The sequence below is a fragment of the Catharus ustulatus genome, chromosome 5, assembly GCF_009819885.2.
Source record: "Catharus ustulatus isolate bCatUst1 chromosome 5, bCatUst1.pri.v2, whole genome shotgun sequence".
NCBI classification, from domain to species: Eukaryota; Metazoa; Chordata; class Aves; order Passeriformes; family Turdidae; genus Catharus; species Catharus ustulatus.
In genome coordinates, this window is record NC_046225.1 from 37,652,954 (window position 1) to 37,680,508 (window position 27,555).

The 27,555-nt window shown below is 40.2% G+C and overlaps 2 protein-coding genes across 2 annotated transcripts in view; both read left to right on the forward strand.

Annotated features, from left to right (window-relative positions):
- The window catches only part of GALNTL6 (polypeptide N-acetylgalactosaminyltransferase like 6), a 496,763-nt gene extending 487,666 nt beyond the window's left edge, over positions 1 to 9,097 (forward strand). The window contains exon 12 of the mRNA XM_033061069.2: positions 1,504 to 9,097. Coding sequence (XP_032916960.1) covers positions 1,504 to 1,671 — 168 coding nt within the window. The 3' untranslated portion in view covers positions 1,672 to 9,097. The remainder of the gene's footprint in view (positions 1 to 1,503) is intronic.
- A 17-nt stretch (positions 9,098 to 9,114) lies between these two features.
- Positions 9,115 to 27,555, forward strand: part of GALNT7 (polypeptide N-acetylgalactosaminyltransferase 7) — a 101,121-nt gene continuing 82,680 nt past the window's right edge. The window contains exons 1-2 of the mRNA XM_033061072.1: positions 9,115 to 13,806; positions 24,146 to 24,277. Coding sequence (XP_032916963.1) covers positions 24,182 to 24,277 — 96 coding nt within the window. The 5' untranslated portion in view covers positions 9,115 to 13,806; positions 24,146 to 24,181. The remainder of the gene's footprint in view (positions 13,807 to 24,145; positions 24,278 to 27,555) is intronic.

The following is a 27,555-nucleotide window of genomic DNA, read 5'->3' on the forward strand; positions in this document are numbered from 1 at the left end:
CTGGCAGTTCTTGCAGGCCCACCTCATCCTAGAGGGACATAGTAGCCCTTTGTATACAGTACAGTTACCCCCTTCTTGCAAGCTGGAGTATCCTGCCTGTGTTCCTTTTAGAACACGAGAGAAAGGCCTCTACTTACTTGTTTTGGTCCTGTCAGCTTTGATGGTATCCCTCTGAATTTCAGTGTGGTATGGTGGGATGTTCTTCCACTGGTGTTGGGGAAGGGCTGGTGCTGAAGGTAAAACAGTGTGAAAGGCAGATGTAACACCATCCCCCTCAACCAGAGCTTGGTTCTTTATTGCATATATTAATTTTTAAAAGAGCCTTTGTACTTTACTATTTTTTCACAAACCACAAAACAATTAATCTTTCCTAAATTAAAAAAAAAAATTCAAAGTGGTTTTAAATAGCTGCTGTTTCTGTTTGTCTTCATACTTTTTTTCTTTTTAATATGGGGTATTTTTAAAGAGAAGTTTCTATTATTGCTGCTTAGCACCCAGAGTACTTGTGTGAGCTTTTAATCGCAATTTGACAAGCAGATTTTTTTCCCCTCTCACAAACTGGGCATGCAGGCACATCCTGGATTATACTGTCAGGTCGTCATTGGCATAGAGGGGAAAAGCCTGAATGTGGTTTACCAAGAGTAATCTGAAATTTATTTCAACAGATGCAGTATAGTCCCTGGAAATTTTCAAACCATCTAATGACTCCCACATCTGTCTTTCTCAAAACAGTTGCCCACATGAACTAAATACATTGAAGCTACCAACTCGCCACCTGCTCAACTGACTGCTTTCACAAAGATTCACATCAGGTTACTTAATATTCATGCCAGTTTTTTGAACCAAAATTAATAAAACTAGTCATCATAAATATGCTTTTTAAAGCAACTTAATCCATGCTTACCTCCCAAAATCTCCATATGGAGCTAAATCAGTGTTAGGATTTCCATCTTATTAGGAGAGAGAGCATATTTCAGTGGCTAGTCTTTGGGAGGCCACAGGTGTTGAATGGGATGAGAACATCAATCCTGTCCACCACTTCAGTTAATAATTCATTTTTAACATCTTCACTAAGTTGAAGATTTTACAGCTCCCCCTGCCAAGAAACACAACACTGTCAAGAACAAGACTTCTCTAAAAAAACCCCAAACAAATCCATTTTTCAGGTTCAGACATTTAAATGGGCTCCAAGGAAATGCATGGTATGCAAAGTTATTAAGACATTCTATTTTTTCATTATATTATGCAATTGTTAGTCGAAGACCAAATGATGTCTCTCTCTTTCTTAACTCCACTTTAGTAAAAGATAATAGCCCAAGGGAAGAAACTACTTCATTCTGTACAGCTTTCTAATAATAGCTGTTGTTATTACACGGGGTTAGTGCACAGAGACCACAAAATCATTTCAAACAGGACTGTTTTAATCCATGTTCTGTAAAATTAGAATACTTCCAATGATTTGGCATTTGCTACTTAATTCTATTTTTTTTTTCATTCCTGTAGGACAAAACTTTGTTCCATCCGGTAAGCAGCAGCTGCATAGATTGCAACCCAGCTGAGAAGAAGATTTTCATGAACAGATGTGATCCTTTATCTGAAACGCAACAGTGGATTTTTGAACACATTAATATGACTGTTTTAGAAAAATTTAACAGCAAAGCCAGTTCCTAGAAGGAAAAAAAAAAAAAAAAGAAAAAATGAACGCACCTATTTACGCCTATTTACGTACAGACTGCAGACTACATTTTTGCCAGCATCTGGGTCAAAGGAGTCAGGAATTAAACTTCCTAGATCCAGGAAATCTGTTCTGAGGATTAAGAAAATGCCACAGCAAGAGCCAGCAGGCTGTCCTTGTGGATATACAGTATCTGGAGGACTTGGCCAAGAGCCTCACCGGATGCTGCTGAGAACTTCAGGCTGAAAATTCCCTTGCTGGTCAAGGGAAAAACTTTGTTTAAAAACTGTTTAAAAGTACTCCAAGTTAATAAAGTAAAACAAAACTCTAGAGTTTCTCAGGTCAAATCCTGCTATAGTGAGTAGCTCAGAACAGATGCTATGATTTGGGATGGGTTTATGGAGTGCATGACACCTACAGGGACCTGAAGAAATCCCAGGTTTTAGAATTAAACATGCTGGTAGAAGAGTAATGATATCCCAGCATTCCCTAGACAAGATATATGCTCTGTTGACATTCTCTTAATAAAAGGTTGGGTTAAGCAGGTTTAACCCTCAGAACTGCTGCAATTAATTTAAAATACCTCCCTTTTACATTCCATTCATTACCAAAATAGGAATGGTAGAAACCTTAGGGTCTAGAATTACACTATAGTGAAGCATGAAATAAACTGTATGGTTTTGCCCTCACATTTTCCTCCCTTCAGGAAAAATAAAGCAAAGCAATCAAATTTAAATATATGATATATTTAGCAGTTGTGATTCAAATCCCATTGTCATACAAGGTGAGATTTTTTTTTTAGTGACAAATATAACAGCAGTAGCTGCAGCATAACAGAAGGCTTGTGGACTATCTGTCTTTTTTAAAGGTAGAATCTTTACCAACATATAAATTAAATTGAAAATAGGCTGGGGAAAAAAATCCAGAGGAGAGTGGAAAATAATTGCATACTGCATGCTAAACTAGGTTAGTCAAATTAATACTGGTATGCTGCCATCACCTAAAAGCATGTTGACTCCCTGCAGTGCAGCTTAAAAGATCTTGCAGTGCTCTTGACACAGAGGAGTGGAGAGAAAAATTGACAGGAAATCAGTTGGGTGGTTTCAGAGTTTTTGAAATCTGTGATGGAAATCGTGAACTTTCCACAGCGAGCAAGTGAATGGTATTGTAGATACCTCATGAGGGAGGAAACAAGAAGTGCAAGCAAGTCACACATTGCAGTATTTTGGTACTTTAGACACAGGCACTATTCAGGGTAACACAGACTTCCATCACAGTGATGATCACGATGGGTCCCTCAGACGTATCAAGCTGTTGGAGAGAGAGGCCTCTAAAACATTTTGAAAGGGTGTCTATGATTCTTCTCAGTTCATACTGATATGTGGAACATGACTGATAACTTTGAGATTGTTCAAGGAAAGAACGAGTATAGATTTATATCAGGTAAATACCTAGCTTTTGCTTGAAAGATGAATTTACAGATGAAAGCATCATAAATTCAGATAGATCACATCCTCTGTGCTGTAACTCCTTTCAGGTTCCAAAAATAACATTTGTAATTAAGTTGCTAATTGTGATTGCTGGTGAGGTGACTGACTAACCAAAATACTAATGGGCAATCTAATCTGTTTTAAGGGAGTGGAGTGACTTCATTTGTTTATTTCTCCTTAAACTCTGTTTATGCACAAAGAGCATTGATTGCATTGAGAATGGTTCTAGTACCAATATGCTATTATATAGGAATATTTTGTAGTTGCAGGTCATATGAGAGTTTTAAAAGGGGAATGAGGTCCTGTAGCCTTCAGGGATACATGCACTTGGGAAATTGTGAAATTTCCAATATATTGAGCAATTGCTGCAAGTTATTGGAGAGATCTTTCTAATAATTTAAAGGAATGTGTCCATAGAGTTGTCATTTTATGATTTTAAAATAAGTGAGCTTGTTTAGGTATTGTTTGAATTTAATTTGAAGATATGGTGTGCTCAGGAACAGAAGAAGGTTCCAGTATGAGGATACATCATTGATGACCAGGATACTTTGTTTAGCTGTCACAGCATCATTTATTTGCAGCCTGATCATGAGGAAAGAGGGTTTGGGAAAAGAAGAAAATGGCTGCCTCAAATATAAGTGCAGCCCTTAAGCTGCTGGTTGTAACTGGCCCCAAACTGTCAGTCCTGGAAGCGACACTGTATGTCTGAAATAGAGAAGCAAAGGAGGATTGCTAAGCCAGAACAGATTGGTAGGGTTATGTCATTCAGTGTCTGACTGCATCTCAATGGTCTGATTTTGAGATGTCTAATGGGAACTAGGCTGCTCCTAGGGCAAAGAAAATCTATGCCTTTTACAGCCCTTGTTGAGTCTTATTGCACAGCACCTTACACTGCCAAAGGAAGCCTTGTACTTACTTGTAGCTGATCACAAATTGTAAACTCTTGCAGTCCTTGTCCAGAAAGCAATCTATGTGACTAATAGTCAGATATTGTGGGGAAAGAGAACAGTCCTTGCACAGGACTCCTTCAACAAAAGTTTTATTAATAATAAATGATCATTGCTGCTTTTCAGTTCAAGTCTGTCTTGGGTATTCTCCAAAGGTTTCCACTGATAAGAGTATTTCATTACCAATTTGCCATGCAGAATTTCTTTAATTCTTCCTGCAACCATATCTTTTCCAGCCAATAAACTTCTGAACAATTTTTTAGGTTGGAGAGTTGTATCTTCCTCTCATATTTCTCCCGGAGTATTTAACTTTAACGTGTGTTTCTTCAAAAGACTATGGAATTTCTTCGTAGAATTTTTTTTAAATACCAGGTAGTTCTGAACACATTTTAAATATAGCACATAGGTGGCATTAACTAATGTGGGCTTATCATTTCAGGGGAGCTATACTGATTTCCTCAACTATTTACTTGCTTCTGTTTTTTTCAATTGATTATTTTATGGCTTTAATCAAGAGATCTGAAAAGAAGATCTTTGTATCTGTAAGAGTTCATCTACCCTAAATGTTTTCCATTTAGTATTAACTGACCTTTTTTTTGTGGCCAGCAAACTGCTACAACTGGAGAGAGCAACTGGAAAAACTGAAATAAACTCCAAGTGCAACTAAAACTCTGAAACAAGACATCTTCCCCTGAATATATTCCAGGATCTAAACTAAAAAGAGGCCTTGGGGGACAGGGCTCAAAGGAGAGAGGAGGAGCTGGGAAACAAAGTCTTTCAAATATGGGAGAGTAGCCTTGTTGCGGAGACATGACAAGACTTCACTTTTCATTGGCCGCAGTCTTATTTCAGAAAAATGAGATTGCTTTAGAACAAATGTTTCTGCAGCAGTATGGATATTCCTGGGTGTGATCCATTTATGAATAGCTGCTGAACTAAGTCTGTCTCATGATGAAGATAGACTAAGCTTGAAATGAAGCTGACAAGCACTTAACAACCTTTGATTACTGGCGATTTACCAGGCATCAGTGTCTCCAGTGGCCTTAGTGAAATCTTATGCCACATAGAATAAATGTGTATAAATAGCTTGACCAAACTGATTAGATAGGAGGCACTTCTGCAGGAGTGGGTGTTACCTTTGTTTAAAAAAATTCATAATCACAATTCATTTGCATTTTTACTGATAACTTCTGCAAGGGACTGAGTGAGGGAGATCCTTTTAGCCTATCTGGATGGATTGGAGATGGAGCATTTTAGGAAGGCAGTACTGGCAAGTTTTCAGTGTGGCTGACACCAGGGGTGCATCCATTTGCTATTTAAAGAGCATCTGTAATGTTGATAACCCAGTGCCTTTCAAGAGAACACAGCATGTATGTTAAAAAGAAGGAATATGATAATGGTTTGATTTTTCTTTTTTAATCCATCAAGGTTGTTAGGGAAATAATTTCAAAGCCTTGAAAACAACACAAAGTGATCAAAAGTAATGTTTTTTATAGTGATGTTAATTTATTCATTTGTTTAACCCCCTCCCAAATATGTTCCATATTCTCCTAAAAGAGCACATGGGTTCAAGAGTTGCTTTTACATAACATTTCAGGATCTTGCCCTGTCTGAAAATTTTGAAAAGTCTTAAAAAAAATTAGGAAATGTAAACCAAAAGGTAACATAAAAACCTAAGAAAACTACCTATTATGTCTAGTGTACCAAGAGACGTTGTTAAAAGTTTGCTAAGATAGTATCTTTCAACTGTAAAAATTTTAGATTAATAAGTAATAGAGTTATTAACTCTTTAGTGTGTAGTGCTTTTTATTTAAGATTTTTTAATTTTAATAATGTAGTGTATTTGTGTGGTCGTTGCTGACAGGTTTGGTTTTTTTTAACCCCACATAATACATAAATCTGTCTTAGGTCTCCTGAAACATTTCTCTCCTCATATTTCCTTGTTATAATTCTGAATGCACTGGATTTAAGAAAATGCAAACATATGAAAAAAATCTCTGAAAGGTAAGAAACATATGTAAAAACAAATAATGAGAAAGTTTAGCTAGTGAAATTCAGAGAAATGTATCACATTTCCAAAGCTTCAGCAGCATTCAGAAAATACATTTGCTCTGTGAAGTGGTTTCTGTTCTTTCAGTGTATCATTAATATCAGTGGTACTACTCCTGGGACAGGACTTCTGAAACTGGTGTTACTAGCATTTGGACAACATGGTGCCAGAAGGGGGAAAAAACCTAGAGCTTCAGCAAAGATTTCATTTCAAACACTGCAATCTGGTATGCCTTAAGATTTTCCTTGTTTTCTAAGGTTTCTGTTACCTTAGTAGGTTTTTTTTTTTTACAGGACCTTACAGTGCAGGAGGTGCTTCAGTGGGCCTTATGAAAACAATGCAGGCAACAGGGGAACAAAGAGGATATGGGTTAAAACAATAATAATTTGTGATTACCTAAAGGTGGATTTACCATAGCACTGTCCAGTAGGTTGATTATATACAAAAATAAGTTTATTTTGTGCAGCCACTTTGGTAGGTGCTTCAGGGAATCAATGAATGAGAAGGAGCCTCACAAAGTGGGTCAGCAGAAAAGCTTGTACTCAGTAAAAGATGTAGAAAACCTCAGAATGATCCATTTTAGAGAAGCAAATGAATAAGATGAGATTGGTATCATGGACAGTGCACGTAATGTAAGGGGAGCTGCAGTGAGGCAAGTCTGGTGAGTGGTAATATCTTAAATATACTAAGACATAGGAAAGGAAAACTTGGTCCTCATTAATCTTAGCAGGATTCCCTAAGACTATCAAAGTATTAGTTGATTAAATTAAGTTAATCCTTGATCTCCCCACTAAATGACTCAACCTGGAAGGGACCACAGTCCAAGCAAAATTCTGCTGATCACTCTGGAGCATCTATCAGCAAAAGATACCATTAGGTACAGTTCAGTCAAAAACCCCAACTGGCACCAGAACTAAAACAATATTATCAGCCCAAAATATCTTTAGGCCTCTGGCATCCCTCTATGAAAAAAAGGTTTTATTTGCCTAAAGGAGTGATTGATGGTAATGATCCTGGATTAAGAAGATCAAGAATTGTGAGCTTTCAAGGAGGTGAAAGGCCAAATGCTGAGATTAGGAGTTGGCAGTTTAATTGAGAGAGGAAGGAGGAGGAAATAGGTGGTAAAAGGGAAAAAGTAGGAATCAGGCTTAATTCCATATACGAAGGAAGTATGTCCCACAAGGGTCAGCCACTGATAATTTTGGATACCTCTTCATAGCAGGACTTGAATGTTTATTTCCATCACAAATATTCAGGAACTGAGAGGCAATCAAGCCCTTTTGCAAGGAATTAAATTTAGAATAAGGAGAACTGCCTAATCTGAAATATATTGATTGTGAAATACATGGTCACAACAGAGAAAAGCTTTGCAGGACCCTGAGTTTGTTCTGAGTTTTCCACCAAAGGTATGTGTGTATGTTCTTGAGGATACTTTATAGATAGTACATAGAAGCAGAACATTATGGTCCACTTTTTACTTAGTTTAATATTTCTCTCTATCTCAGGCATTTTTGAAAGAAGAAAAGTGTTTAACTCAATTTCCCTAGAAAATGTCAACTTGGATCAGTGTGAAGTAGCTCTGCCTACTCCCTTTGTGGATCAAGATAAATTTTCCTCTTCAGACATTTCATACAGCTCTTAAAAAAAAAGAATCTTGTGGCTCTGCCTTCATGGCTCCTTGCAGCATTCACCTCCTCTATGCATTTCAGTTATTTTATGGATTTTTTTTTTCTATTTTGTGTTTCTTCCCTTCTGCCGACTCACTATCTGCCAGAGTCCTGGTCCCTCTTTCTTCCCACCTTTCTGCTCTGTGTTTCTGCTGCTGCAGATCCCTCCTCAAGATAAGAGCAACTAAAGGTGCTTTGATCTTGACTTGGCAGAGCTTCAAGCCCTTCTGCCTCGAGGTACCTAGCTTGTTCTAGCAGAGGGATGGGGAGGAGAAAGACACCTGAGGAGATGGGAGAAGTTCTGTTGTTATGGGTCAGTCTCACTACAGATATTGCCAGTGGAAGAGTTATAGCTCCTAGCACAGACAGGAGCTATATTTCTTTGAGGGGAAAAAAATTGCGTTGGTGATCTACTTTCTCATCCATTTTTGAAATTCAGTGCTGCCCAGAGAGGGGAGTATGTAAGAACAAGAAGTATCGGAAGTATCTTATTCAGTGGATATACTTTGTTTAATTTTTATACTTTGTTTAATGTTTAATTGTACTTTGTACAAATGTTTAGAAGCAGCTGAACTTCTTGTCTTCAAGTTTTTAATTTCTGATTATCCTTATTGAGCTAATATGGATACAAGAAAACTGAGTAGAATTATTTTTAAGTGTTTTTTTTATAAGCCACCAAGGGGTTATAATAACTTTAACTGAAGTCATTATTCCAAATCTGAAGTGGATGTGTAGTCTGTGATGGGTACATGACACGGGTTAACCTCTAGTCAAGCTGCAGAGACTCAGAGGGGCTTTATTTATAACAAGAGAGAGAATGCCCAATGTGCAGCAGCCTTTGCTTAAAGATGTACAGGGCTCTAGTTTATTCCCCGGCATGTCAACAAATCTAGTATGTATAATGATTCCCATTGTCAAAGCAACAATTGCAGACATGACAGTAAAACATCACCTTTTCCTTCCTACTAGAAGAGAATCCTTTCTCTGGTTTCCTGTAGGTCTTTATGCACCTCGAGAGTTTATTTGTAACCAGAACATACGGATAAAAGTTATACCTGTCCTTTCACTAAACAAGTTCCTAGGAAACTGGAGTACCAGTGTAAAGCCTGTACAAATGCACTGTCCAAAGGATTGTCAGCCAAGGAACAGGGGTTTCATACAAAGAAAAATAAGACCCAAATGGACATGACCTGCCATGTGCACTCACAGCCCAGAAAGCCAAACGTGTCCTGGGCTGCACCAAAAGCAGCATGGTCAAGCAGGGCCAGGGAGGGGATTTCTGCCCCTCTGCTCTGCTCTGGTGAGACCCCACCTACGGGGCTTGCATCCAGCTCTGGGGTCATCAGCACAGGAAGGACATGGTCTTGTTGGAGCGAGTGCAGAGCAGGGTCACCAATTTAATTAGAGGAATGGATCACCTCTCCCGTGAGGAAAGGCTGCGAGAATTGGGATTGTCCAGCCTGGAAAAGAGAGGGCTAAATTCTTACTATCGAAGTACTAGAATTGGTTGCCCAGAGAAGCTGTGGATGCCCCATCCCTGAAAGTGTTCAAGGCCAGGTGAATGGGGCTTTGAACAATCTAGTCTAATGGAAGGTGTCCCTGCCCATGGCAAGGGGGTTGGAACGAGATGATCTTCAAGGTCCCTTCCAAACACAGACCACTCTATGATTCTAAAGTTTTTTCTCCTTTATTCCTGTCATAGCCTCCAAATTGCAGCTACTGCTCTATATCAAAACATATCATGGTAATCTACACCTGGAAGGACACTGATGCATCAGGCCTCTGCTGCCAGTTTTTCATACAAATCTGCAGCATGGCTACATAAACCTGTTCTTTGGGGTTGAAGATTGTTCTGCACAGTTGTTACTCTGGCAAGGGGTACATTCCTTCCAACTTTGGCCTGACCTGCAGTTTTCCACCTCAGACTGTAGGCTGAAGTAGCTTGATATTGTCCAGCTCTCCAGGTAATGTGGTTCATTGCACATCTCTCAACACCTTACAGCAGTCCAGTCCACACACACACACACACACGCGCACATATGGTTAAGAAGTGCTAGGTAGCAAAATAGAAATATGTGGTCTCTTCTGAGCCTCTGAGATACTTCTACTTATCAACTAGTCTTTCTGATGGTCAGAGTGTTTTTCAGGCATCTCTGTGAATAAACACACTTTCCTGCAGGTATCCTGCAAAATATCCATTTCTCTCACTTTTCTGAGAGTCTGGAAATACAGCCTTCACTTGCTGTTAAACAACATTCAGGAAAAAACATTTCCTGGCAATTCTACTATTATAAACTATATAAAGGGCCAAGAAGAATTGGAGACTACTTTGTGTAACCCCTGTCCAATGTCCCAGTAGGCAAGACAGACAGAAATGAGTTGGGCTGATAGGCAGCTATAGTAGAGATCAATTAAAAGTAAGATGGAGTTGTCTAATTTTCTGTGAAACAAGGTCAAAATATTTGGTTATTGTGATTTAGGAAATATAGCTCTCTGAAAAATGGGGGAAATGTTTTCAGATGTGTGCATTTGAAGTATTATACAATAGATTACAATTGGTAATATATACATTAGAATAAGTAAAATGAAAACATACTCTTCTGTGCTGACTAGTCTGAGATAGTTGGCTTAGATGTTATTAAACAACAGCTGTAGAAACTGACCAACTTACTGGTGCATTAAAATAATGTTTTCAGGACATGCTTAAAGGATTTACAGAGACCACATGCCTGTACATTTCTGGACTGTAATTAAGAAGCTGAACTATGGAATAAAAATTGTACACCTGTCCTATTTTATATTTGGATGTATTACATTACAGGATAAAAAGTAAAGGATTGTTGAACAGCAGTTTCAAGAAATTACCATGATCTGAATGAATAAATACCTCTCGGAAGCTACAGCATAAATTTTTCAGTTTGTTGTACATCTCCTGCTGCTAAAATAATCAGCTGTGTCAGGTGGGTGAAGAATTGGGCAAGCCCAAGCAGCTGCAGGGTTGCCCAGGGCCGTATTGCTGCTCCCGTTCCCGCAGCTCCAGCCATGGCAGACTTGTAATATCACCAGAAGGAGAAAACAAAGTCCTCTCCTTTAACAAAGAGCACTGTAAGCTCTGACAATACTGAAAATCATGTCTTGAATGGCCACCTAAATAGAGAAATAAAGAAGTGAGGACAAAATAGTTGTATACACATAATAGTCCTCAAGTGACAAGTAAGGAAGCATTGAAAAAGTTTGTAAGGACTTGATTCCAGTAAAAAGTCATGTAAGTCAAGATTTATTTGTCCTACTTCCACACCAAAACAAAAAACACCAACAAAGCAACAAGAAAAAAAATCCTAGAAATTCCCAGCACTGCTAGTCCTTCTACCTACAACTGGTAAGACATAAAAAACATAATCTTCAAAAAGAGGATTAATTGCAAAAGTTTAAGTTACATAGAAGAACAGTATTAGTCAATCAATCATCTTCAAAGACTAGGGAAGAAAGAGTTGATTATTACATATTATTATCTTTAAAGGATCTATTTTTGTTTTTTTTAAAATTATGTCTCTTTAAGTCCTATAACTTAATTTTATGCATGCCCATACACTTCAGTTCTTTGGTGCTGTACACCTATCCTAAAATCTTCCAATTGAAAATTGTTAATTAAATCCATCCCTGACATCTACTGCATATGGCAGAGTTGTGGTAGGATTTAAGTGGACACAATCTAATTTTATTTGTTTCTGACATTGATTCCAAAGACCTCTGAACATCAAAACTAGCAAAACTGAGAGAACTATAAACATGCATTGAAAGTGTGACTGCTGCTTGTCTAGAGAGTGTAAAGGATACCATAGTCAAATGCAAACTGAAGACAGCTCAATCAGGAAAAAGAATGTGATTTTCTATCTAACCTTTCCACTTAAACTGTTTGGGAGCAATTTATTACAGGCAGTTCTATTGAACAAACCTTGGTAAATATCTTCCTACTGAAATGGTGATTATAACAACAAAACTAATTTTAAGTCAGGGGGCTTTGACAAATATCAAGTCCCTAAAGAGACTGGAGACATTAATATTACAGGCATGACCCTTGGCAAGAGAACAACTAGGAACAAAGAATTATTACTAAAAGAAAAATGAAGTGGTTTAGATACATCAAGATCAATTAGGCATTAGTTTTAATATAGCCTAAAGTTAAAAGCTGTAAAACAACAGAGAATTTTCCCCATTTGCATCATTTAAAGTTCACAGCCCGAGGAAAATACTGTATATAAAGAAACCAGAGAGCCTTCTGTGAATTGTGTGTCAATTATCTAATTACCTTGATAACATCAGGTGCAAACCTTCAAGGAAAAAGCTTAAAGAGCTCTTGCAGGTATGAGTGTATTAGGCGAGTAATAAGACTTGTAGGGAGAAGAGAAAGAACTGTACCTTGTATTGAAATGAATGTTCTCTCCCTATTTGCAAGAATGTGAGAGACACTAGTTACAAAAGGTTTACTGGAGTATGTTTATCATCTCCAAATGCAGCTTCTCAGCTTGGGAAGAGTGACAGGGAGACTAGGCGAGTTTCTGCTTTGACTCTTGCTTCCAGGCTGAGATGCTGCCATGTATTCCAGCTAGTCGAGAAGAGAATCCAAGGCTCCTACCTCCTGGCCTCCCTCCTTCCTCTGCAATGTCTGTGGATGGGGAAGGGTGAGTGCACTTTGTGATCCTGCTGCCTGGGCAGCTCCTTGCAGCGGTAGCAGAGCTCTCTGACACAGGAGGTCAGCGACAAGAGCTCGGCCTACAGACACATCGTAGGGCTTGTATGGGGCAGCTGCCCTTGATGCCCTCCATGAAAAGTCTGTGTACCACCGGCTTGGGCAATAGCTCTGAACATTAGCTGCTCAGCAGCGGTGCTTGCATCCCTGCTTTTCTGACTGATAATTCCCCACACCAGTTGTAGGAGTGTTGCCTGTCTCCACAGTGAGAATTTGAAGTCTGGACAACAAGCTGCCCCAGCCAGGTGGGAAGGAGATGTGTCTGCACTTCTGGTCAGCACCAGTATCTGTTGTCTGGTTTTTGAAGGGAAATTGTAGTGACTTCTTCAGGTGAAAGCCTTAGTGAGTAGATGCATAAGAGAGTGTCTGGTGGCATGCTTGTATTTGGATAATTGCTCTAACTAGCTGGTTTGTTTGTTTTGGGGGGTTTTTTTTAGTGGTTTTTTTTTAAGATGAGGGAAAAAACACAGGAGTTTTTAATAATATTTTTTTCTTCTGCCTAAGTGATTCTCAAGTGACATTCACCGCTGTTTTAATTAAACATACCTCCCAATTTAGAATTGATAAGCTCAACTTCAAGGAAATTCCAGCACAAACTTTTATTTGGCAAGGGGAAGCAAACTGGTAAGTAGAAGGATAGTGTCTCCTAACAGAGAAGTGGGAAGAATTCAGAAAGTGCAGCTAAGGCAGAAGAACCCCAGTAGCAGCACCTGCAAACTAATCTCTCACAGCCCTTTGCCACAGAGGTTGGCTCTGTAGCTACTGCCTGAACTAGAGGAGAAGATGGATTACTTGGTTATTGTCACCTCCTTGGTGCTTCCCAGAACTCCAATGGAGAGCAGGAAACCAGTCATCATTGGACATTCCCCTGAAGTGCCTCCTTAGGCCACCCCACGTGCTTTAGGTAACCCAGGAGGGTCCATTCTGGTACCACCAGCACAGGAGACTACAATCAGGGGCAGGAACTGCCATCTCCTCATCAATCCCACTAAGCCACAGGCCATGACAAAGATTTATATAAAGCCTTTACAAGTACATGCTCAGGGTTGGTTTTTTTCAGCTGTTTGACCTCGGGTCTTGTTTTTACTTCCTCCTTAGCAACCAGCTGAGCCTTCTCCATTTTCATGACAAGAAACCTGCATTTGCAGCTCTTAAAGAAGGTATGACCCTGACCCTTCAAGGACTGGGACACACAACTGACATGAGACCACACCAGCCAAAAATCAGGTCAGTGATTAAACTTCTTGATGTTGGCAAGTCAAGTGTCAGTATCAGAAGGGAACTCATGAAGTCATTTGTAGTTGTAGTCCTGACACCAAAAACTGTGTGTTTAACTCTTTCTGAGATTGCAGCTTGTGGGAGAAGAAGGTAGGGAGGCACAGCTTTTCTGCTAAGAAATGTGTATGTTGGTTTAGGAGCTGCCACATCCTAATTTCCAGTAAGTGAAAAGCAACAACAATAAATTTCATGTTCTGTATGCTACCTACTTTTGGTATAGGGAATATTGCTGAACTTCTGTTCCATTGGAAGAAACCTTTCCCTTGCATTAGGTCTTCACCTGACCCATTACTGAGATAATCTTCTGATAGACTACAGCTAAAGGCTGGGGCGGTGGTGATTCTCAGAACTGTCTTGTCAATGCATATGTGATGAAATTAAGGAAAGTCTAGTCATGAATACGATCTCTGTTTCCAGTTCCCCTGAGAGCTTCCATCAAGTAAAACTACTTTCCTTCTAAAGCACGTTTGATGAAGGGGAACTACATATTTTTCTATTATTTGCCTGCTAGAATATTCTTTACTTGGTATCTGAGCACTGTCTGAGTGGTGACATACATAAATATTGCAGCTCATCTTTTTTAAAAGCTTTATTATATCAGTAATACAGAAAACAATTTGCATTTCAGATGAAGAGACAACAGTATATCACAAAATATTTACTCTGCCCAGAAGAACAGCAAACTACAAACTATTTAACAGCAGTTTGTGTATGCATTTAAAGATTACACCTTTCTTTTTAACAAAAGTTTTTATTTGTGTGATAAGTAGTTTTCTGTGAGTAAAATGATTAGACCTTGTCTGGCATCTTTGAATTTATATTCTGTGAGAAGCAGTAGTGTTTTAGGTCTGAGTTTTATAGTATATGGCATGTAAAATGTGTTTAGCGTCTTGTGGATGTTTTTTAGAATTGTTTTAAAATAGATCATAGTCTTTATTTGCTTTTTCTGGGGAGAACCAACATAAGCTCATAAGTGTTCTGCTTTTAAACAATGTACAAAACCTGACCTCTTTGTTAGTTTAGTGGTCTTACACCATTTGTTAATACTCAGCAAAGAACAACATTTTCACTGAGAATGGATCTTGGTCCCTTCTCTTTTCTCTGGTTCCCTTGAAAAAAACCCAAAACAACAACAACACCAAAAAAACCCAAACATGTGCTGTCATCAGCTGACCTGAGGGGAAAAAAAGAATCAGAAAATACCTCCACAGAGCACCTATTTTTCCAAAGATTATGGAGAAGTGAGGGGAGATATCAACAGGGAGCAAAGAATGGCTAGGAAGAGCCCAGTCAGTGCATAGCCCTGGGGCAGACCCTTGATCCTTCTGTGTCCTGTGATCTGAGTGAGCTGGCAAAAGGGAATTTTGTATTGCTGTCCTTAGAGTGCATCTGGTGACAAAACTGTATTGCAGACCCCTCTCTAAGCTTTATTGATTGTAATGGTGACAGCTGTGTGCAAGGGTCAAATGTGAGCTACTTGCATGGAGATGTTCCCATCTTCAAAGCCAAACCCCAGTGGGAGTTCTGTGGTTCTGCATGGCTTGGCTGTGGATGGTTTGTGTCTCAGACTGTGAACAGCAGCTGCTCATGTGGAGGGGGCAAGAAGTCTCCTAGTTGTTAATGAAATATGGTTTACAAGGAGAATGCCTATTGGCACTTGGCTTCTCCACAGAAAGAGCTGCTGTAATTTCCCTTAGAGAGTACACCACCACTCACTGTTTTGAAGCACATGTTCTCAGGCCACAGTGAAGTTAAGTATAGAAGAGGTCCCTAAGTGGACTTTTGCATGACGAAATTCAGAAAGCAGTGATTTGCTCCATAAATGGCATAGCTACCTATCTGTAGCAAAATACACCATGTCAGATAACCCAGGCAGCATCTATATATCCTCACCTAATTGCTCTATTATTTGTGGCAGTGATGCCTCAGAAGAAATCCCCCAACCCTTTTGACTAGAGCTGGGGCCCTGGCTCCCAGTGCCATGGCAACGGAAGTGCTGCCTGCTGAAAAAGCCAGCTGAGTCCAGAAAAGGTCATCAGAGTCCTTTAGAAACCCTGGGAAACTCTTTATCCTCAAGGAGGAAGAGGCACAAGTCTGAAGCCGAAAAGACAAAATAGTTTGTTAATGGTGAACACACAAAATTTCCAGTTTATCTCATAAAGCATATTTTAATGTGTTTTTTTGCCTTTAGGGCTATTTCAGCATTCTGCATGGTTTTAGGTGGGATTGAAGGGTGACACAGCTTGGGGAACAAGGCTGGGAAGATTGTGGGTTTTTTCAGTTGCCACAGCTAGAGTTTATTTACAAAGCTATTAGGACTGAGGCCTTATGGAAAAAGCCCTGGAGTTGCAAGAGCTGGCACAAAAAGGAGAAAATATATTACCTTTGGCTTCTTTTCTGCACTGTCCCAGTCCAGCACTTGGCAGAGCAGATACAAAACACAGCATGCTGCTTTAGGGAGTGCTTGTTACAGTACTAATCTGGATACTGCAACTTGGTCCCACCACTTGTGACATCCTAGACTTGTAGGAACAGTTGGATCAATTTACTAGATCCAGGCTGGATCACCTTGTAAGTGGAAAGCTTTTTAAAAAGTTACAATTCTTGAAGCATCCTTTCATGTTTAAGGCTATGTATGATTCTAGGAGTTGACTCTTGTATGCTTAAAGCATTTGGATGATGCTTCATCTGTAAAAACTATACCTGAAAACAACTACAGTAATTTCACGAATACAAGCCGCACCATTTTGACTAAAATTTTGCTCCCACACCGGAAATGCGGCTTATACTCAGGAGCGGCTAATATGTGAATAATTTTCTGACATTTACAACCTCAGAAGTGCCAGCCAGGGTGCCGAGCCGAGCACCTGCCAGTAAAAGCTGGCATTTCGCGATTGTTACAAATTGTTACTCTGTTGCGCCGCGGGTGGAGCCTGGCTCCCTGCAGGCAGCACGGGGGGCAGGGAGAGAGGAGGGAGAGCTCTCTCCTTCCCTCCTCTGCTGCAGCCCGGGGGAGAGACGGAGGAGCCCCGTGCTGCCATTGCCGCAGCCCGGGGAGGAGGCGGGGTGCTCCGTCCCCCCCCGCCTCTGCGGGAGAAGGGGGGGCTCTGTCCCTGCCTGCCACCATGGGGCAGCGCCGGGCCAGGGCGAGCGAGCCCAGAGGCAGCAGCCAGCCCCGAGCAGCCCTGCCGAGTGGCAGCGCCAGGCTGGGCCACCTGGCCCCGTCGGCAGCCCCTAGCGGGCCGAGCCTGCACAGCCCAAGCCGAGCCAGTAAACTCCGCCCTGCCGCGGTTCTGTTACTAATTGGCAACTTTGTTGCACGCGGGTCCTCGCTGCGAACGACAGAGCGGCTTATACTCAGGTGCGGCTTATTTATGGACAAAGAACGAAATATTTGCCAACACCCAGAGATGCGGCTTATATTCAGTGCAGCTTGTATTCATGAAATTACTATACTTTGGGAAGAAAAGCTTTTTTTTTTCCCCCAAGAAAAGGTGTATTAAGGCTACTGTGGTTCATACAGGAAAGAAGGTGAAAGCACAGCAGCAAAGGCAACCTGGCTCACTGACCTGAAACATTGTGCTGGCCAAGCAACAAAAGCCTGATTCCGATCACCTTTCCTTTGCCTCCTCTAAAGCAGCCATGCCAAGTCACATCACTGGGCAGCAAAACGAAGTGAAAAAAAAAAATGCCACCACGATACCTCTCCCCAAATCTCCTGTATTTAAAGGGGATAAGCTAAAACGTGATGGATGGGAATATGTATTGTGGATTCAGATACATCCTTGGTACTGCAACCTTCTCTACTCCTAGTGCATGCTAAGCAAGGAGGTGATTCTGAATACAGGAGACTTCTTTCTTTCAAATGAAAACATTTTGAGATACCTACCTACCTTAGTAATACCTTGGTAAAAGATTTTAAAAATAAGTATAAACCCACAGCTAGTACAAGAAATAGGTAAGAATGAAGCCTTCTAAACACTTTAAAGTGTGGAAATACTCAACAATTCTTGTAATTTTTTAAAATTCTTTTTTAAATTATTTACCTTTCTACCTGTCTTTCAGCTTTTCATGTCCATGCTTGTTATTCTTGTAAGTTTAACATTTTCCAGGGTCTGTAAAAGTCTGCAGCTAACACTTCTGGTTATGTTTTTCTTCAGCAAACAGTTAATTCTAATGAATGGATATTGCCATTTTAATTATGGAAAAGTCAATATACTTATGCAGCTTTTGGCAGCATGACAGACAAGACTTAGTACCTTGGTTATCAAATTACTTAGGCATATGTAGCATATGTATAACTTTATAACAGGGTCATCCTAAAGTGACTATCACATAATTCCTGAGGAAAGTGGAAGGCAAATGAGACCATGTGTGAAAACATATACATATATTAGATAGCTTTTTTTTTCTCCTTCCATCCCTTCCATGAGACTTGCATTGCATTCTTATTCTCCAATTCTTTGTAATTATGTCTTCCATCGCTGATTATTAACAGTATCCACTAAGCAAAAAGCTGCTGATGGGACACCCAAAATCTGGTGATGTCTTGAGGAAGCAGTAGCACAAGATGCAATTTTTTTTTGGTATGCAGGGGGCTTCACCACATGCTTTACTAGCCCAGAAGAAAACAGCAGGATGAGATGTGGTTTCATTGTGCCAGGGGAGGTGAAGGAAGGGGAAAAAAGTGGTAATACGTGGCTGCATCCTGGATTGCATCAGGAAGTTGGATTTCAAGTTGACAAATGTCCCACAGCACCCAAGGAGAGCACACAGAGCAGCGGGTGTGGTGGGGGAGTGCCGGGCTGGCCTCAGGCAATGCAAACACTCGAGTACCAGCCGGTGCAATCAGTGAAGCCACCTCACCCTGTTTGGCACGCTGATACACCTGTGCTACAGCATCACTGCTAAGGCAAACAAAGGTACCCGAAAGCAAGCCCAGCCCAAATCACCAGGTCAGGCATACTGCAGGCAATAGTTACATGTGAGGTAGGCTTACTTGTCATGAAACTTGATGGGAAATAATAACAGAAAGCATAAGGGACTATGAAATGTCAGGAACAATTGTCTGTAAAAACCAAGCATTTTAGATTAACATTTTGAGCATTGCTAACCCGAGAAATGTGGCCCATGAGTCTGCCATTTTTGGACTGAGACTTTCCATAAGATATCTGCAAGTTACTGCCACTTATCAGTGGAAATGTGGTCAGGCAAAGAAAGAGAACGGGTTGCCTGTTAAAGAAATGTGTCGTGCAAATATTGTACGCACACAAATGCTAAGTGGAGAGTGGAGGTAAATTGGACAAAAACTGCAGCCTGTATCACTTGCTGCTAAGGATGACACACCCTTGGGTTATAAAGTTAAGGGTAGACGTTCTCAATCCTCAAGCACAGAAAGTAACTTGAAAGAGAAAAGGCTAACTCTGCTGTAAAGGATCTATGCTCAAAGCACAGTGTTTACAAGCTAGCAGCACAAAGAAACTAATTTTTTAAAAATCTTTTAACTCTAAAGAGTAAATCTTTATAGCAGTGCAAAGGAGTCATGCCTACAAATCTCATTATTCTGAAAGCTGCTTAGAAACTTTAGGCCTTAGAGTCAACATACCAAAATGCATTCAGAAGTACAATTTCAAAGAGTTACAAATGCTTCCAACAATTACACAATTAAAAAAAAAAGGAAAGGAGAAGAAAAATTAGGATTTAAAAGGATTTACAAGGAAATAATTGGAAGAGGGGGTGTTATAAGTGAAGAAGGAGGTAACTGAAAGGGATTGAGAGGAATACAGTAGGAAGTGGATGTGGTTAAGGCATTCACAAGATTATTTAAAGAAAAGCCTGGTAAAACTAGAAGTAAGAAGCCAAATCTTGGGACAAATGAATATAGTTTCTTTGATGTATTTTGACATGCATGATTTATACATACTCAGCATCTGGCCTGTGGACCTTAAGAATGATTGGGCAAAAATAGTGATGAAAGCTTTTTGATGTTTAACTGAAGGAGATTGCAAGGACATAATTTGAGAAGTGGAGGGTGAAGTTAAAGAACATACCTCACCCACTGCAAAAATGTCTGGGCTGTTTTTTGCCTGTGCTTGAAAGTGCATATTAATAGATCTCCAATAACAGGTACTTCTTGTTCTGCAAGTAGTAAGTTGTCTTGTCATGTAGTACTTTATCATCAGGTATAATTAAAAATCCTTTTTGCATAGATGAATGCATGTTTACAGAGCATTGATTCCAAAAGTCACGGTACTTCACCCTTGGGATAAAAATGTGGTACTGCTTGAGACAGCCAGCACCTTGCATAATTGCACATAAATTTTGCATTGCTAATTAATGGTCTGTTTTTAGAGGTGTGATTCTGTGCTTCACTGTCATGATGCACAGAACACAGATGCAGTGTGTTCTTAGTTCAGCAAATGCTCTGGGTTATTTTTCAGCAGCCACCAGTTGCATATCTACTGCTCCACAGTGTTGGTTTGTCTTTTTAAGCACCTCCTGGAGCTGTTACATGTCTTTGCAAACTGTTTATGTAAGTCTAGTAATGACCATGGTGGATTGCAGGCTGCAACTTAAAGCACAAAAATACAATTTAATTCCTCAACTATTGCTGATCTCCAGCAGGCTTTAAGTGGAATTTTTATTGTGTTTCTTAGATCTTTTGTCTTTCCTGATCTTAGCTTGATTAAGCACTTTGTATTCATATTTGGCTTAGAAAAATAAGAAGTATGTGATTCTTTTGAATAGCAGCGTCAAACTTTGAAATGAGAAAGCTGGTCATTTCATACTTAAAACAATTGGGAGTGAAATCTTGGCTCCGTTTAAATCTGGCAACATTCCAGCGATTTCAAGTGAATTCACCTCTCCGAAATATTTTACATCCTAAGGGCTCTGTGAGTTGTTGCATAAACATCACATAGTTAGACAATGAAGAAAACCACTCCCATTTGCCTTTAGACAGGGGAAAATCTTCACCTAAGGTAAAATCTTTGCTGCCAGGTTTCTGAGGCACAAGCTGACAGAGGTAATCCAGCAGTGATGGAATATTCTGGGATTAATTAGATGTGGCCTAGATACACACAAGAGAGTATCAGAGCTGACCTAAATGTTGGGAGGAACAGGGCCTCTATCTCCTGCTTTCTTTTAATCAGCCCTGACACCAAAGACTTAGCAGGGCAAGTTTGGAGAGACTGTTTGGATATAAACCTGAAAGAGAGGCAAATTGTTGCACTCATTTTCAGTCATATTATAAGTCTGCTCATTTAAATCTAAAATGTTTTCAGGACATGTTCACTTCCTGTGTCTTGGAGGTTAGTAAGAAGTCATCCAGGTTTTTCAAGCAGTTGGCCAACACTCTACAGAAGTCCTGTGCTAAATCACCATGCTTTAATTGAATATGAAGTTTTCCTGTCATTTCTGCTTTCTCCCAAAGCACCATTTGCAGGCAAGAAGAAAAAACAATCAATTACACAGATGCTGTGTTCATTTTGGGGTATATACAAGTGTCAGAGTTGTTACAGTATATCAAGAATGAAATAAACGTCATTTCCACCTAAGGTTTACAGGACAAGCTTTCATTACTCAAAGGATCAGTAAATGGGAATAGGGGTAAATCAGTGATTCTTCAGTTTAATTTGAAATAATGTTAATTGGATTAGTCTTCTGCTCTATAAATATGCTTTTCAAGTTGAAACAAGTGTTTTGGGTTTTTTTTAAGGACAAAACTGTAAATCAACCTTTTCCCACTTATTCTGTAAACTCTATCATCTAAACCTAAGGGATATCCCTGATTTGATCAAACTACTCAGAACAAAGATTTATTTAAGCCAGAATAAAAATAGGAGTACAGTCTAGAGATCTGCTTCTTGCTAATTGTACACACCCGGGAATTTAGAAAAGTTTTTAATTCAACTACTCAGCCAACTAGTTTTTAAGTCATTGCACTTTGTCATGGATTTACCCCAGCCAGCAGCCAAGTCCTACACAGCTGTTCACTCACTTCCCCACCAGTGGGATCAGGAAGAGAATCAGAATCGTAAAAGCCAGAGAACTCATGGACAAAACAATAAAAAGATAGAAACTGGTTAAGGGAGGGAAAAAAGCCAAGCACTCAAGCAAAGCAAAACAAGGAATGAATTCACTGCTTCCCACGGCAGGCAGGTGTTCAGCCTTCTCCAGAAGAGCAGGGCTCCATCACAGGTAATGGTGATTTCGGAAGACAAACTCCATCACTCCAAATGTGCCTCCCTTTTTCCCTCTTCCCCCACTTTATACACTGAGCGTGATGTCATATGGAATGGAGGTCAGTCTGGGTCCCTGTCCTGGTTGTGTCTCCCCCCAGCTTTCCATGCACCTCCAGTCTCCTCCCCAGCCGGGCCATAAGAAAAGCGCAAAAGGCCCTGGCTCTGAGCAACCCCTCCTCAGCAACAACAAAAACATCTCCCCATTATCAACCCTGAGTTCAGCACAAATCCAAAACAGCCCCATACCAGCCACTGCGATGAAGATGAATTCCACCCCAGTTAAAACCAGCACACTGTTAAATATTAGAAAAAGAGGGGGATGAGTGGCAATGAGCTGAGAGATCTGGAAACCTGCAGTATTTGAAGATGGATGAAATCCTGCCATTATCACTCTTACTTGTCACAGGTGACTGAAAAGCAGTGGAGTTTGGCTTGCCAAGATGATGACTTTATTACAATTCATAACTTTCATTTCAATGTTTTTTTACGTCTTATGATTTTTACTCTTAAGTGGGTTGGGTTTGGGGTTTTTTGGAGAGATGGGTTTGCTTGGGATTTTTTGTTTGGTTTGTTCGGTTTTGTTGCGAGTTTTTTGGTAGGCTTTTTTTGTTTGTTTGTGGGGTTTTTTTTGTTTTGTTCTGGTTTTTTGTTGAGCTCTCAGCTTGTGAAGAAGATGGAAAACATACTAAGAAAAATTGAAAGAATTATCTATATTGGTACCTGAGCTAAAGCTATAAAAGTTAGAAACCATTTAATTCGTACCAAGTAGGGACAGCTGTCTGTAGCTTTGGACCTGAGAAAAGGGAAAAACTGTCACAGGATTCTGCATCTACATGATGTACTAAAGCCCTTATGAAATCTATTTCATTATGGTTATATTTAGTAGAAGACTTGAATGTGTGCAATGTTATGATACAACAGCTTCTATTGCCTGCAATTCCCACAAAACATGCCTCTTATAAGGGAATCATTTCACTGAATTACTAATCAATACGACTTGGTGTCAGACAATACATAATAGAAATAATCTCCTGTTTGAGAATTTCTCTCCAAATGGCAGTTTACTAAGAAAAGAGGCTGCTCAGCTTTGTGGTGTTTGTTTCCAACCACCAATAACATTGAGCTTACAGTTTTGAAACTTGCAAATTAAGAGGGCTCAGAGCTGCCTAGCAATGCTTTTGTGATTCACTGCTACTAGGACCCTTAACTTCCAGTTAACAATTTGTGATATATTTGTGGTAAACTTTATATGGCTAACAACTGTAGTCTTGCTGTCATTCTGTGTTGCAGACAGCATTCCCTAAGACCCCAGTTTGAAAATTGGAGTATGGCAGAACTCTGCAGTCTATCAATCTGTCTACTTGATTGGTCTTTTCCAGTAATTATTCATGGACATTTTATGCATTTATGTAAGATGAGACAGGCCACTCTTTTTGAAATGGTGATTAAGCTAAGGAACAAAAAACATATCCTTTTTTTACCATCTAGTAACTGCTGTACATCCACACTTTCCCATGTAACCAATTTTGAGTGTCTTTCTTTATTTGTCTGTGAAACTTCATAAGGCTTTATCTTGTGCAGATTTGACATGTTGGCTTTATTTAACTTTTCTAATGCTTTACAAATGCTTCATGTCTTCAGCAGTTAGGTTTTGTTTAATTTTGAACAACATGGCAGAATATATCCTGAAAAGAATTGTGTCATATATATTGAAGGTTTATAGCTGATAAATGATATTGAATTGATAATACTCAAATTGCCATTTATAAGCTAAGATGTCAACAGTTTATCACTAAATAACAAAATTCCTAAGAAATACAGAAATCTAATAAATTTACAGTTGTAAAATTTTCCATTTTTTCTTTCAAAGGCACTCTGGTTCTTGTTCAGACTGACAATTTCATCAAATTAACTCCACTAATTTACTATACTTGAAAAGTCTTTTAGAAAAATAACTCAGCATCTAGAATTGTGGGTGTTTACAACATTCATTTTTTCAGCATAACAGAAATTGCAGCAACCTATTTCAATTTTCTCTGCCCTAGATTCAGGAAATGATGCAAAGTTAATTTCTGTTTGAAATGCTCAGAAATATGGCACCTTGGAAAAGGAAATTTCCCAGACCGGACTGGTCTGAGTATATCACTACTCATACTTTTGTCTTGCTCAAAATAAAGGTAAGAGTTTCTTTGAAAAGTATTTTAAAATATATATTTTACTTTTTAAATGGCAAAACCATGCTCAGAATCATTCCAATTCTTCTCATACTTAAATGAAACACCCACGTAACAGACTATCCCATCCACTATTTTAATGAGATCTAAATCTGTCAAAGATTGTCAACACTCATCAGCATGAATATTCTGAGGACTTGTAGGTGCAAGAAAAATTAATTTTTTTAGACAAAAGAAGTATTAATAATACGACATAGTTCATAAATATTGACTGGTACTCATTATCAGAAAGGGCAGCTGGAAAAAAATCATTTTACATTCCAATCTTCAGGACATTGGTAGAATCCAGACCAGTACAAAATAATGAGCCCTGCTTACTGTTGCTGTGTGGGAAAAGAGAAGAGGAGCTAGAGGTGATACTGCAAGAATAAAACAGACTAAGTAGGCATGACAGGAGTATGGGGGCTAAATGTAATGACAGGAACTTCATAACACATTCTTCGTAAGAGTGACAGGAAAAGCAAAGGAGGCTAACAGCACTCTGCCAAAAGCATCTATTCAAATGCTGAAATGCTGAAGGATAATTTTTGGTAGGACATGCATGGCTAAACTACTGGCTTAAAAAAAAAGAAGGATAATTGAGAATTACGGGAAGGATGGTACTAAAGACTGGAGGTCTTGACCACAAAACAGTGAAGATTAAGCAATCATAGTCTAAGTTGCAAAAGCATACATTTGGTATTCCCTAGAGGCACTTATTTGATTAAAGTACAATAATTTCACGAATACAAGCCGCACGGACTATAAGCCGCATCTCTGGGTGTTGGCAAACATTTTGCTTTTTGTCCATAAATAAGCCGCACCTGAGTATAAGCCACTCTGTCATTCGCAGCGAGGACCTGTGTGCAACAAAGTTGCCAATTAGTAACAGAACCGCTGCACGGCAGGGTTTACTGGCTCGGCTCGGGCTGTGCAGGCTTGGCCCACTTGGGGCTGCCGACGGGGCCAGGTGGCCCAGCCCGGCGCTGCCGCTCGGCAGGGCCGCTCGGGGCCGGCTGTCGCCTCTGGGCTCGCTCACCCTGGCCCAGCGCTGCCCCGTGGTGGCAGGCAGAGACGGAGCCCCCCCTGCTCCTGTGGCAGCAGAGGTGGGAGGGGACGGAGCACCCCGCCTCCTCCCCGAGCTGCGGCGATGGCGGCACGGGGCCCCCGCCTTCCCCCCGGGCTGCGGCAATGGCGGCACGGGGCCCCCCCGTCTCTCCCCCGGGCTGCAGCAGAGGAGGGAAGGAGAGAGCTCTCCCTCCTCTCTCCCTGCCCCCCGTGCTGCCTGCAGGGAGCCAGGCTCCACCCGCAGCGCAACAGATGAACAATTTGTAACAATCGCGAAATGCCAGCTTTTACTGGCAGGTGCTCGGCTCGGGACCCTGGCTGGCACTTCTGAGGTTGTAAATGTCAGAAAATTATTCACATATTAGTCGCTCCTGAGTATAAGCCGCATTTCCGGTGTGGGAGCAAAATTTTAGTCAAAATGGTGCGGCTTGTATTCATGAAATTACTGTAGTTTTAAAACAATCTCAGAAATTAAGAAGAATTTTAAATCCTGTGTTTCAGTTCCTTTCTCTCAACTCTGAGGATAAATATACACACATTGTAAATATTTAGGGCATAACTTTTATTCATCATAATGTATGCCAAACTGTGCCCTTTGGATTATTGCTACAAGTGACCACCTCATTAATCCAGAATCTTTCTTCAAATCCTTCAATGCTGGGGATGGTGCCAGAAGGGAATATGAGCTTAACATAAAGTAAGGGAGACCTGGCCAGGTATCTTCAGCCACTCATTGAGTTCCCACCTTCTCAGATGAAAACTAGGGAAGGTGTGTCTTGGATTCCACCAGGACACCCCAGGTATCTGATATGCAATATGAATAAATCTGCTGTAGGACTAAGACACTGCACGAGCTTTCCATTAGTGTCAATGGCCACCTCGCCTTAGATCCAAAGTAACAGCACAGAAAACAACAAAGTCTTTGTTCAGAGAGGGCTAAGTGCAAAGTCAGGATGGGAACGGAGCTGGAAGGTTTCAGCAGAGCAAAGGTGTTGAGAGTATTCCATTTAGGAAGGCAAGTTACTTTCTGCCAGCTGGCATTTTCCAGCATTTTCTTTAATCAAAGCATGACCAAGTTTGCTGTTACATAAAGCCTAGAGTATATTGTGTAGGGAAATATTGCATTTAATGAAGTGCTGGTAGTTATGTCTGCAGACATCTAAGGAAAGTGTAACTGTTTGAGGTCTAGAATCTATTTGTCATGGTTTAACCCCAGCTGGCAACTAAGCAACATACCACCTCTCACACTCACCCCAGCAGGATGTGGGTGAGAACTGGAAGGATAAAAGTGAGAAAACTTTTGGGTTGAGACAAAGACATTTAAATAAGTAAAGGAAAAGCCATGCATACAAGCAAAGCAAAAAAAAAGAACTCATTCACCCCTTCCTATGGGCAAGCAGGTGCTCAGCCATGTCTGGGAAAGCTGGGCTCCATCATGCCTAATGATGACTTGGGAAGACAAACAACATCACTCCAAATGTCATCCCCTTCCTCCTTCTTTCCCCAGCTTCATATACTGAGCATGGTGCCATATGGTCTGGAATATCCCTTTGGTCAGTAGGAGACACCTGCCCCAGCTGTGTCCTCTCCCAATTCCTTGTGTACCCCCAGCCTCCTGTCTGATGGGATGGGGCGAGGCAAGCCCTGTGCAGCAACAACCAAAACATCCTGGTGTTATCCTTTCCAGCACAAACCCAAAATGTAGCCCCATACCAGCTACTGTGAAGATAAATTCTACCCCAGTCAAAACCAGCACACCATAACAAATTTCAAAATTTAATTTCAAACATGACAAAAAAAAAAAAACCACAGTTGCGTTTTGTGCTCTCTGCACTAACTAGAAAGAAAATTTGGTTTCTGAACTGCAGATTTTACAAAGATTGTGTGTTGACGGAAGAAAACCCTCAAATGACCAAAATGTGAGGTTTTATGTAGAGTGAAGCCTTTATAGCAGCTTGTTGGTTTATGGAACTTTATAACATGACTTTCACCTTGAGAGGTACAAGTCTGTAAGAATTTCTTTTCAGACATTGTGTTCTGAACAAACAGAGTGTTTTTTTGTGGCCAGATATTCAGGACAAGAGTTAAGGGGTAGATCCACATCCAGACGCTTCTCCCATGCAAGGAACAGTGTGAGGTTTTGACATTGGTTAGTGACTCTGCTCCAGACACCA